A 13,628-nucleotide genomic window follows, 5' to 3' on the forward strand; every position below is an offset into this window, starting at 1 on the left:
CCAATATGCCTGCAGACCGGCAGCCGATGGCTCGCGGTCCGGCACCGGTCCGCGGACCACCACTTGGAGTAGCACTGGTCTATGTTGTTATCTTCTGTTTGAAAGTCGCAATAATTAAAACCCTTGTTTACAGTCTTTCAGCAGCTTTTCAATATCAATTTAATTCGGGAAACTCTTTGTTTTTCTTCAGCTTTCAGGAAATGAAAAAGAATAATTTGTATATTCAGTTGGTGAATGATTATCCCAGAAAAGCAACTGAAAGGCAAAGACTTGAACTTGATAATTTATAACCTTCTTTTATGCTGACACTGCCTTCAATGTAGCACAAAATGAGCAATTTAAAGAAATGATTGAAGCACTTTGCCCTAGAGATATCTTTTGAGACAGATTTAAACTCTCAGACCCACTGCTTGATGCTACATATGAAATAGCAGAGGAAAAATTAAATTAAGGGAAGAACTAAAGAATCAAGATTAACATCAATACACGATGGTTGATCAATCCCAGACTTTCCTACATTGGCCCATCAAAAAGAATGATTACTAATTTACATTAAATTTTCATGATTTCCACATTAACATTTACATACAATTACCATGCTTATCGCTAATTTCTACGTCTCTGTCTCTCATCCTTTCTCTCTGTGTAACTCCCTTCCCCTTGAGGACACTACAGATGAAGCAAAATCTCTGGTCTATGCCTAGGAAGGGAAAATAAGTTGTGACTGGCTTTTCTAAGAAAAACACCCCACGACAATACACCTAGGCCTCATCCCAAGTTTTCTTCTCCCCTGTGCACCATGTACTCACCCCCTCACACAATCACTTCTTTCTTCTCATAGCAGAATGAATAGATTTGCCTCCCACAAAATCAGTACCTCCCCCCAAAATAAATTCTCACCTCTCCCAAAATCAATTTTCTCCACAAAACAGAATTTTTAAAAAATCATTTAGGGAAATCAGTAATTTTGAAATGAAATTATGCCTGGTGGGCTGATGGGGAGCCAAGATCCTGGAAGCCCTGAGAGCCTCAGCAAAGCTGAGAACCTTAGAGCTTGAAGCCAGCACTTTCAGGCTCCTGTCTTCCCTAAAGCCTGAGTGGCAGACTTTAGAAGAGTTGGGTGGGCGAGCTGGCAGGAAACCAGGTGAGTGTCTGATGGAAACCTGTCTGGCTGGCAGGATTCCGTCAGAGCCCTGGCTGGGTTCTGTTCGACCTTTGTTGAAATCAAACCTTCTCCTCAAAATATTTCAATGTTGAGAAACCTGCATTCTCCAATGGAAAACTGTTCCACCAGAGAATTTCTAACCAGTTTTACCTAAGAAGTCAATCACATAGTAGGGCAGATTCTCAGCTGCAGATGAGTTCTAAAATTCAAGGGGGAGGGGGGCACAATGACATCCTAAGAGCTGCTTTATTTTATGCTAGTTGCCCAGGGTCCTAAGAGGCTGTACCAGCAGTCAGGGATTCCCCTGGCCGTACCTTTTTGGCCCAGCCATTCCTCCTGCCCCAGCAGCTAGGATGAGAGTGCAGGTAGCCCCACAGCAGCCCTAAACTGCCTAAGGTTTTCCTTACAAAGTGATAATCCTCCAGTGTCCAGTTAAGCAGAATAAAGCAGACTTAACATACTGGATTTATTTTGTTTTTAATTCCATAAACCTGTGGGATTTTTTTAGTGGGCGTTTTTAGGTACAGGTTTGGGGATAAGTTTGAGGTGGGGAAAATAACAGCGACACTGATTTCCACAGTCTTTCCTTCTGTTTCTCCCTCTCTTCCCAAGAGCACAATTTATTTTGTTTTTAATTCAATAAAACCTAGTGTTAGAAAGGAATTATTTCAATGAATCCGCAAAAGGATCTCACAATCAAAACACTTGTGAGGAGAAGACCATTTGAACATTCTGCTCATGACTTTCCTAGTCTGGCTTTCACCTTGCTTAGCAGATACATTCTGTATCCCACAAGAACTGCTGACTGATGCACAATAAATATAGCTTGAGACACAGGACCAAATTCAAATCAATCATAAGAGAGTGCAATTCCCCTTGAAGTGAATTAGAGTTGTGCCAGCTTATGCCAGGACATAATTTGACCATCAGACAGAAAGACTTTTACTCATACGTGTTTCAATACATTTGTAAAATAAAGTCCTCTTCTATGGTGTAATCCTTATTAAACAAATTACAAGATATTTCAAAGCATGTTAATTTATTAATGAGGGGGAAATAGCATATAATATAGATCAGAGTTCAAGGTCCTTGTATTCTGGAACTATTCAGACTCCAATTATGGATATTATCCAGACCCAATAAATGATAGCAAAACTTTCATCTGAACTGTGTGATAAAGTTTGAGAAGCTGATTAAATGTCTGGCAGGAAGAACAAGACTCATATATGAGAAATCCCTCCATCCATATATAGATACCTCACTGGAGGAGGACAGAAATTCCATTTTCCAAAATATTTTGGCTTAATTACGAATAGGAAAGGGAACCAATTATTTCAAAATTCATCAAGAAGGAATTTTTTTCAATGCTTCATGTAGATTTTGAGGATTTTTTTTATTTTGTATTATACATTATATAACATTCTACAACATAATACAATACAAAAAATGAAGCAAAAATATTTCATTCCCAAATGTTGAAATAGGACATTTTGACATTGTTGCACCTTTCTCTCTTCTCCCCCCACCCCGCCCAGTTTTCTTCTGCAACAAAATATCGACCCAATTTCATGAAGCATTTCAAATTCAATAGCTAGGGTTAGGGTTAGGGTCAGCCTCACTTCAGTCCCCAGCAAAATCATGGAGCAGGTCCACAAGGAATCCATTTTGAAGCACTTGGAGGAGAGGAAAGTGATCAGGAACAGTCAACATAGATTCACCAAGGGCAAATCATGCCTGACCAACCTGATTGCCTTCTATGATGAGCTAATTGGCTCTGTGAATATGGGGAAAGTGGTGGATGTGATATATCTTGACTTTAGCAAAGCTTTTGATATGGTCTCCCACAATATTCTTGCCAGCAAGTTAAAGAAGTATGGTTTGGATGAATGGACTATAAGGTGGATAGAAAGCTGGCTAGATTGTCAGGCTCAATAGGTAGTGATCAAAGGGTCGATATCTAGTTGGCAGCCGATATCAAGCGGAGTACCCCAAGGGACAGTCCTGAGGCCGGTTTTGTTCAACATCTTTATTAATTATTTGGATGATGGGATGAATTGCACCCTTAGCAAGTTTGCAGATGACACTAAGCTGGGGGGACAGGTAGATATGATGGAGGGGAGGGATAGGGTCCAAAGTGATCTAGATAAATTGGAGAATTGGGCCAAAAGAAATCTGATGAGGTTCAACCAGGACAAGTGCAGAGTCCTGAACTTAGGAAAGAAGAATCCTATGCACCGCTATAGGCTGGGGACCTACTGGCTAAGTTCTGCAGAAAAGAACCTGGGGATTACAGTGGATGAGAAGCTGGAATTGAGTCAGCAGTGTGCCCTTGTTGCCAAGAAGGCCAATGGCATATTGGGCTGTGTTAGTAGGAGCATTGCCAGCAGATCGAGGGAAGTGATTATTCCCCTCTCTTTGGCACTGAAAACTTTATATTTTCTGTGGAATGCAGACATGTTTCATGAAGCAAATTAATTTTGTCAAAAACCCAAACTTCTGTTGAAAAACAATTTGAACAAAAAAATTCAGTCAGCCCCGATGTACACACTTTGTACATGAAAAAAGTGTTGTTTCCACATTGCGTGTTTTCAATTGACTATAGACTTTCTCAGTTATATGGCTTAAAGTAGAGTAAACATGGATTTTCACATGCAAAAATCAGAGAATATAGCTAGGGTATTTTCTTGAGATTTAAAGTGCTACTAAAGACACCCTACCAATTCTTCTGTGGCACAGAAACCTTGAGATAGAGTATTGAAAAACTGTGGCATGTATCTGAAACAAGATCCTGTAAAATCATTGGCCTGAAATGTTAGATAAATGAGAGAGGTACATTTTTACACATTTGGATAGTAAGATTTTCCTTGCATCAACCACAGTGCCCACGGTATGTTCCGTCATGAAAAACTGGAAAAAAAATGCATGCATTTCAGTATTGTTAAAGATCATTTATTTCTAATAGTGGAGTGGTGGCTCAAAAGTTCTTAATCTTCCACCCCTCTGTATCTCTAGAAGTCCTCAATGTCAAATAAAAGCGAGAACACTGATTTTATCTCGCCTAAGCAGAAATGCTGGCTTTCCATGACTTACCTGCTCTTTTAGGATGAGGCCTTCAAATTGCAACCAAAGGCTACTTACTTAGGGATGCATTTCAATGGAAAGCACATGCATCTGAGAGGAAAATTTGGTCCAGTCTTCCATACTGAGTGTAGTCAGATAGAGCTACTTATATGAGTAAAGCAGGATTGAGCCCCAAGATTAATCCATTAGCAAAAACATAGTTTGTCAAAGAAAAGTGTACAATGTATGACAATATAAAGTATTTTTGCTAATAAACAGCCAAGTTTTTGGAACTATTACTTAATAAAACACACTTTCATTTTCTCAGGCCTTTGATCTACATTTTAACTAGCTATTAAAGGAAAAAAAGAAAAAAACTGTGAAAAGAAATTTCAGTAGTCCCAAAAAACTGACGCACTTGAAATTGAAAATATTCCCTCCCCAAGTATCTCTAAACATTAAGAATGAAATATCTGAATTTAGGCTGATCAGGTAAGGCATGTCAATCCTTCTTTCATTTTGCAAGGCCATTTCAATTACAGATATGCCTCTTGGGGTTTACCACCTTTTCAAAATGTAATGTAGAGCAATTAGCTGCTTACCAAAGTTTTAACAGGGGGTGCTGTAGTATGAGGCTGCTTAGCTGCAGACTTCAAGATTATAGATGATCTGAGATGTAATTTGATTGCTTACAATCTGGCAAATAATTGCCTTGATTGCTTACAATCTTGCAAATAATTTATTGTGGCTACTTTTAAAAATATCAAATCTTCCCCCCAACTCCCAATAAAATATAATTATCAGAAAATATTGTTTGCCTTCTTATCTGCTTCAGACTCAGACTCTACTGATTATACAGTAATTGTTGTATTATATTAGCTTTAAAAATATCATTTCTTTCTTTTGCTTTGCCACTCCTGTGTAAGTGGACATTGAGACAAGCCTGTGTACTTCAGCTTTTAATACAGCAGCACCCCTAACAGCCCTAAAAGAAGTTCAGTGTGGATGAGTCTATAAACATTTGGACACTTATCAGTCTACAAAACTGAGCAGGAAATCTCATGAGAAAATGTATTTCCCTCCCTGGATTTCTGGTCATTTGTGTGCAGCAGTTTATTCAGTCTTATCCAGAAATACCTTAAGAACAGTCTTTCTTTTACACTATTTTGGCACTTGAATTTCCAGTCCCACCAAGAAAATGAAAGTGAAAGGTGAAAAATATTCAGTCAAACATTGCAAAAGCCTAGTAAAGTTTTGGGTTGCATTCAATTTGAAAAATCAGTAGGGATTTGGGTTATAGGAATCTTATCTTTCAAACCTGGCTCTCCTAATCATGGTGTCTGTCTCAATATATTTCATCTAATGTTACTCTGGGGTAAGCCAAACTAAAACCGGTTATGGCTGCTGCTCTTCATCTTCTGCTCTCTTACAATTTGGTACTGAGTCCTAAAAGGGGATTTAAACACAATGCTTGTGTTGAGTGTCTGTCACTCTGATTTAACAATTGTTTTTCCTAAGCATTTTTAGAGTGGAAAAAGCGTCAACTGCTTTTGCATTTCATTAGTAGGGACAACACACAGAGGATGCTTTATATTGGAGACATTTGTCTAATCGTTGTCTTGTCTCTCAGAAAACAGGTGTTTATGGAAAACTGTAATTCTGCAAGTCCCCAGTATGCACTATTAATGATAAGGAAAATATTTGTAGCAAGGTCCTGACTCATATTAAAATATTGTGAAGTATGGATGCTTTTAGCTTGCTCCATAGTATGGGTCCTAAAATATTTCATTTGAGAGAAATCAAGCTAATGGGCCAGTAGTTTCATGGGTTGAATTTGGCTGCAGCCAAGTAGAAAATTAAAATAAGCTAAGCTTAAAGATTGTGCTGAGGTCAGGTAATATTTGGGTCAAGTTGAAATTTCAATACATTTACTATTTAATTTATATTTCAGGTCATTCAGACTATCAGAGCCACTGACAAAGATAACTCTGCAAATGGGCCAAGATTCCATTATTCTCTTGATGAAGACCTTTCTTTGAATCCCAACTTTACCCTAAGGGACAATGAAGGTAAATCAAACACATTAATCTATAAGAAGTGGGACTCTGTTTTGTCTGGGATGTCTCATTGAACAAAGCAATTGTGCTCTGTTTCCACACAATGCTTATCAGGAGGTGGAAACTCTAATTTATCAATGTTCAACTGGCTGATTCCAAGGACACCATATTTGTACACATTGTATTGTGAACTATGAATAACCAGGACTATATTTCAAAAATAGTCTTTTAGAAAATGTTATTCCATTTTTATATTCTGTTCTATTTTATACCCAGCATGTACGCTTTATAGTCTTTTTATCCACTCATGGTGGTTGTTTTATTTAAATGAGTTGGAGAAATGTTTTGTTTGCAGTCTCAGTGCAGTTCCTAGTTGATGATTATAAAGCCACCACCACTACACCACTATGAATTGTCACTATGGCTGACATTCTTACAAGAGAAACCACGGACTGAAGGAAACTGAACTCCCTCTCAGTCCTAGAGGTCTGTATCCCAAAGGAAGGCCTCCGGCACTGCCCCGGGAACGATATGACTCTGCACTATCCCCCCACAGGGCGGTGACTAAATGGTGCAATCTAGCCCTTTGCCAACTTGGAGCTTTCATTCTGTTCAGATCATGATGGAGCATTGTATTCAGGGATGGGAGGTCTACCCCTGAAATGAATGCAGAGTGTACTTGTGTGCCTTTATATTTTGAACATTGAAGGGAGATTCATATAAACTCACTGAGTGTTTGGATGTTTTTACGTTTGGGATCACAGCTGCACTCATTTCAATGCACAGAGCTTCAGATGTTTGCATGCTTTTGAATGGATATATTTGGATCTCTGGATCTTGATATATTATTAAACCTTTGGAGCCTTTGAACAAATTGTATGCTCTAAACCATACACTTGTCTGGCCACCAGCAAAATATCAATGTTCTAAGGCTTAAGGGCCATAATGTGACTTGGACTACATATTCACACATACAGATGTGAGGGAGAGTAATAATTTTCCTTACTTCTATGTGCAAGCTATCCAGACTTTGGGTGCAGTTGAACTGAAGTAAGAGGTTGCTGCTGGCCTACTATACCCCCTGGAGCATATGAGTGTGGAATATGGGCACATGGAGTGGAGCATTGGCTCCACCCCACCAACTACAGCTGGTATATGGAGTGTCATAATTTGCTTTTGTTATAGGACAACAACAAATGACTAGCACTCTTGAGCAGGGGAACTAGAGCGGGAAATTGTGCCTCCAAAGGCTGTCCATGAACCAATGCGTCCTTGGTTTGTGCTATTTATCTAGCACCCCTTCTTCAGAGCTGTGTTGTTAGGCACGATCTAGCCCTGAAATATCAGTGGAAAACATATACAGTGCAATTTTCAACCACTTGAAACTTTAGTATTTCTAAACCATTTTTTCCAGACTTGGCTGAAGACACATCCCATGCATATGGCAACTTTGAACTTTTCAAACAAAACCATTTCTAAGCTGTGTTGCATAAAAAAAAGATCAGAACAATTTAATAAATTGGTTTTATTTTACAACTGCATAACTTTATAATCGCTGAATATTTGGGGATTGTTAGGTTAGAAAAAAAGAAAAAAAATCAGTGTTGGGCTGAGAACAAGCTTGAGAAAAATCAATTCAATAATGTTTTTCAAGACTGTAGAATGAAAATGTGTCTCAATGAGAACTGTGCCATGTCACTGCAGAGCTACAATATTTTTGTGAAAGAGGAACTGCAGAACCTTTTGGATTTTAACATATACCCAAGTATTTCTTCTCTTTGCTTTGTTTCTTTTAGAAGTAGGCTGAAACTGCAAGATTCAGCTCTGGATTTAAGGCCCAATACACTACTGCATTAATTCCATTTTACACCATTTGACATCCGTGGGACTAAACCAATTTTAAAACTGAAGCTCTGCAGCGGTGCTTCAGCCCGCCCTGGATGTTAATCGCTCCTTTCAAAACTCTGGGGTGTTTGGAGCCAGGATTTTGGCACAGAGATAAGGAGGAGCTCTTGAAATATAAATGTGGAGTTGGGTTTGGATTATGGTCTGGGCCCTTTAAAAATATTAAAAGGGGAGCTGGGTGCTGATACTCCTTCTTATGTTGAGTAGTATTTTACTTCTCAAGTAGATTCACTGAAGTTGATTGAGTGTCCTCATGAAATAAGTACTATTCAGTTTGAACAAGGGTATCAGAATCAGGCCCAGAGGGATCAGAGAATACCACCAGCAGCAAAATAATACAGTATGCACAGACAAATACAACAAAGAAACAACAAAATATTGCTACATTGAAGAAAATCACATATATTTTTATTTAATGGTTTAATCCTGCAATTCTAGAAAGCAAGACCAATGAAAAATGGCTTTTCAATTATTTGGGAGTTGGTTATTTGAAAATTTTCTGCTGCAAATGTTTTTTGATGGAAAACTGGGTTTTCAAGAAAATGTTGCTTTGTTTTGTTTTGTTTTTTGCAAAATATACTACTTTCTGAGGGAAAGTTTGACTTCTTGTCCAAAAAATTGAATACCCCTCCCACACACACACGAAAGATTTTGTTTTTCGTTTTGTTTTTGGAAGACCTACTGTGGTTCCTCATAGGACTTGTAGTTTGGTTCCCTCATGCCCACATTCTACTCTGTGCCTTCAGGGTCCCCAACCAGAGTGCATCGCTCAAAATGCACCATAGGGATTCCTGTTCTTCATACGCAGGCTCAGCAAGAGAGGAGACAAAGGTACATCATGGTAGATATAGTCCAGCCTGAGAGCCTGGCTGATAGAGAAGGGGAGCACAGGAGTTACAACTCCCATGAAGCTGTGCAGTGGCATTTCTGAGTCAAAAATTTTGGGTTTCATCTGAAAGTTTTCAGGTGAAAATTTTTGGTTTATAAACATTTGCCAAAAAGTCAAATTTTTCGGTGGGGGGGGGGGGAGAATTCTGAGCTTCTCTAGTCTTCCCACATTGTTCTTCATAATATTGCAAGCACTGGGCATTATAGAATCTATTAGAAAAAAATAAGTATTCTCCGTAGGTTTTTTTTTTTTTAATTTATCAATAATGTCTGAACTTGGCAGTTATTACTTAGTCTAGCATAGTTACTATCATTTTTTTGCAATACAGTTGCCCATTCACCCAGTTTAAAATCTGCTTGTTTAGTCTGCCAGTGTGAATCTGCTCTTTATTATGAATTCTGTACCTACCCAAATGGTTTCTTTTTCCCACTAATGTGTAGTTGATTAATATGCTTAATTCTTTTTATGTTTTTTTAAACCTTATCCTTTCCTCATGAATTCTAGCATACAAAGAACCTTGCATATGGATCTTTCTCATCCCATACAGAAGGTGCTCAGTCGGATACCCTGATTTTTCTGTGCCTCAGTTCCTTCATGGGTTTTGGGATCTGTGTCTGGGAAGGGAAAGGGGTCAGTAACAAGAAGGACATTCCCTGCTCCCCAAAGACAGCAGTAGAAAAGACGGCAGCATGAATGCATTCTACATAAACTGTTCCTCGAGTCTTTTCCTGCTGAGGAAGGCCCCTTACGGGAGTTTTCACAGTTAGTGACACCCAGGGAAGTCTTTGCTGCAGGACCACACTGTCAGGGAGCCAAAGGAGGGGAGAAGAACCTCTTCAGAATGCAGAGCTGGCTGACAAAATTTAAATTTTCAAAACATCAACAATATTTTTTTTTTTTTGCAAAAAGCTTGCACGGTTTCTTGACCAGTTTGCAGAATGCTTGACATTTTTGAAAAAAAAAAAAAAAAAGATTTCAATGAAAATGTTTGTGAATGTTTTTTCAGCCAGCTCTGTCTACTCCAAGTTGTGGTGAAAGCCCAAGACCTCTGTACAGATATTTAGGTTGGTATGGACATAGTCACACACATACATACAGAGTCTTCCTGTGTGTGTGTGTGTTTATATATACACACACATACACATACAGAGAGAGAGAGAGAGGATTAGATTGATAGATCGCTTCGTCCCTATTTTGGTTCATGCTATAACCTGCAAGCAGAAGTTATACTGCCCTTGAGACACTTGGAAGAGACTGTAACCTCTAGAGGGAACTTCATTCAGGTTTCAGGGAACTTTTAAGATTTTCAAGCTCTTTGAGATACAACTTTTTCTCTCACAAAACTTACAAATCCTACTGGCTGCCCCAATGGCTCTGGTAAATTCTCTGTAATTTTTGGTGTCACAGAATGTACGTATTCAGTCAGCTGTGCCAATATAATTTGTAAATTCCCCAAGCTTTAACCCACTGAGACTGGTGACTTCTGAAAGTCTGAAATTGGACTTAACCCCAAGAAAATGTTCAACTCCAACTTGGTAAAGACAGTCTCGTGCACTAATTGTCATTGAGGATCAATATTGAAAACAAGTTTGAAGATTTTCCAGTGAGCCATTTTTGAGTTATGTGTGGGGGAAAAGTTACATGCCTTTTCTATAGCTACAACTTGTTTGCTTTCTTTTTTCAACAAGATATTTTAACAGCAGCTGCAGGAGAAGAGCTGCCTCCAGATAAATACCTGAGCACCTCACAATTTGTAATGTATTTACCCCTCACCAGACTCCTGTGAGGTAGGGAAATACCATTTATTCCTGTTTTAGAAATGGGGAACTGAGGCAAAGAGAGACCAAGTTATGTATGTGTTGCAACACCTTAGTGATTTAGGGGCTGAAGTCCCATAGACTTTCAATTAGTCTTAATGTAAGTCTACATGGCAATCAAAGATTTCTGGCACAGCTGCGGCTGCCCGGGTCATCAGACTCAGGCTTGTGCGGCTTGGGCTGTGGGACTGAAAATTGCAGCATCGACATTCGGGCTTGGGCTAAAAGTCTGCACTGCTATTTTTAGCCCTGCAACTCGATCCCCTTGAGCCCAAGTCAATTGACCTGGGCTCTGAAACTCAATGTCTCGGGGGGCAGGGGGTGGGGTGGGGTGTGCAGTGTAGACATACCCATAGGGTCCTAACTTCCAAACTAACTTTTTAAGATAAGATTTAGAGTCCTAAGTCAGTTAGGTATTGTAACACTGAGCAAAGAAATGCCTAAATATCTTTTAACATTCTGGGCCTAACATCATAACAGAACTGGGTTCTCAAGTTCCAGGCTAAAGCTCTATCCACTGGGCCATCCTTTTCCAATAATAAATTAATGTTGTTCTGTTGATTACTGAGCTTATATCTGTACCATTATTCCAGAGATTGTGTTCACTTGTCCTCCAATGCTGAGCAGACTGCAAAGTCACATAACTCTGGGATCAAGGCTGGGATCAGCACATAGGAGGCAAAAGAAAGAAAAGGGTACAGAGGCACCTCCTCATGCTGGTGTTGCTGATATCAAACAGCTGAACTTTCAAAATTAATTCTGTAAGAGCACACATTGATGTTACTAGAAGATGTAACATACGCACATATGTTTTTGCTGCTCTGGTAGCAGTAATACTTAATAAATGGGCACAAGAGAAATAAATATTATTTTTAGTAGAGTAGCACAGGAAGAAATCACTTTTTTACTGTAGAGCTGGATGGAAAACCAAAAGCTAGCACAACTTATAGAACTATTACAAATACTTTCTGCATATTTCATGAAATGTGGACCTTTAAAGAACATATTTTTGCTGAATTAGCAGGAAGGGAGAAAATGTTAAGATATCTGGGAAAGGAGAACAGCATTAGCACTAATTATGATAACTGTAAGACTGAACCCCAGAGCACTTGGGGCATCAACAGGATGTATACTGTCTTGCTCAGATATTATCACACAACTGAAAAACATAAATAAAGAGGAAATCTGCTGCAAGTGCAAAGGGAAGGAGAAGGGATGGCAACTTATGAGCCACGCAGAGAATTTAGAGAAGGAGTGTATCAGATATCAGGAGTTTTTCCATGGTGAGGGGGAGGGAACTCTTCCAGCTAAACACTTCTCAGAGCTGTGAAGATCTCTGCTATTTTCCTCCTCTCTCTGGCCAAAACATTTCTTAAATGAAAAAAAAGCTAGATCCCTCTCTGCTCCTGAACTGACCAGAGGGGATGCTAAAGAGTGACACAAAGGCTCTTTATCCCTTTGTTTGAGTGGGTGCACTCCGCTCCCCCTCCCCCCCCGCCCCCATCTGCAACTCACAATCCCTGCTAGCTGAGAAACGAATTCCTGAGCCCTAAGCCCAAACTCTGAACTGCACTGTGGCCACACATCGTGCCATCGCTACTGGAGTGGCAGACCAGCCCCGTGACAGTAAATTTGAAACTAACCAGAAATAAATGTTTGTCCCAGTGTTATCAGTGAAGAAATGAAATGGAAATGCCCAAGAATATAGTCCTACGTAAACAAATTAAAACTCAGAAATTCAAAGCTTGGACACCAGAGGCACTGTGACTGAGGTGGATGCAGGTTTCTTGAGCTCTAAAGTAGCCAATGGGGAATCGCCAAATATCCGTCCCCTGAAACTCACCATCCAACCCAGAGAAATATTGCTTCCAACTATGGAAGCCCGCAAGATGCCCTTTAGTTCTGCGTCTTCCTCTCTGAATCCAAAAACACAGGGAAAACAAAACAAAACAGACGAGACCTGCCTCCCCACTTCTACAAACAGAAACATGCCCGAGCCTGAGGCAGCACAATTGGGTGGTACTACTGCAGGCAACCGTAGATACTGGTGAAATTAAATTTACAGTTTTGACCCTACAGACCGCCACGACTGAGATTCAGAGTGTGCTACAAGCTCAATCCAGATGGGTGAAGCACAACACACAATTTCTGATGTGGAAAATGATTTCAAAGAGAACAAATTGCAGGTTATGAAGAACTGTAATGACATCAAGACTGTTAAGACCAAGCTAATTGATCTAGAAAGCCACTCACAATGATGTAACATGAGGATTGTGTTTTTTCCTAAAGGACTAGAGAAAGGTAAACCCTCTGAATTTGTCCTTAAACTGATAACTAAGTTGTTGGATCTTCTGGTTTTGGCATAGAATGGGCACAATGAGCTCTTGCTTCTTAGCCAGCTCCAGGAAATCAGCCTAGACTAGTGATTGTACAGTTCCTGAAGTTTACCACTACGGGAGTTATACTGCAGAAATCCAGAGGGGGAAAAAAGGAGCTGGTATGGAGAGAAACAGCAATTAAAATACAGCTCTTTTGAGATTATTCCTGTGATGTGGTTGCAATGAGGGCAGTGTTTTAACCAAGCAAAACAGTTGGCCAGGAAGATAAACTAGAAATATTTTATTTGGCAATGCTCCATATTAAGAATGATGAGGGGACAGTATCATTCAGTTCCTCTTAGGAGGCAGAAAAATTGCCTCAAATTCTGCACTCTTTCCTCACAAGAAGAGACATCT

The 13,628-nt window shown here is 39.5% G+C and overlaps 1 protein-coding gene across 4 annotated transcripts in view; it reads left to right on the forward strand.

Moving 5' to 3' along the window:
* The window catches only part of CDH18 (cadherin 18), an 839,398-nt gene that overhangs the window by 806,080 nt on the left and 19,690 nt on the right, over nucleotides 1-13,628 (forward strand). For all 4 annotated transcript variants that reach the window (XM_073332278.1, XM_073332279.1, XM_073332277.1 and 1 more), the window contains one exon: nucleotides 6,177-6,294. In XM_073332278.1, coding sequence (XP_073188379.1) covers nucleotides 6,177-6,294 — 118 coding nt within the window. The remainder of the gene's footprint in view (nucleotides 1-6,176; nucleotides 6,295-13,628) is intronic.

Source organism: Lepidochelys kempii, chromosome 2, assembly GCF_965140265.1.
Source record: "Lepidochelys kempii isolate rLepKem1 chromosome 2, rLepKem1.hap2, whole genome shotgun sequence".
Classification (NCBI taxonomy): Eukaryota; Metazoa; Chordata; order Testudines; family Cheloniidae; genus Lepidochelys; species Lepidochelys kempii.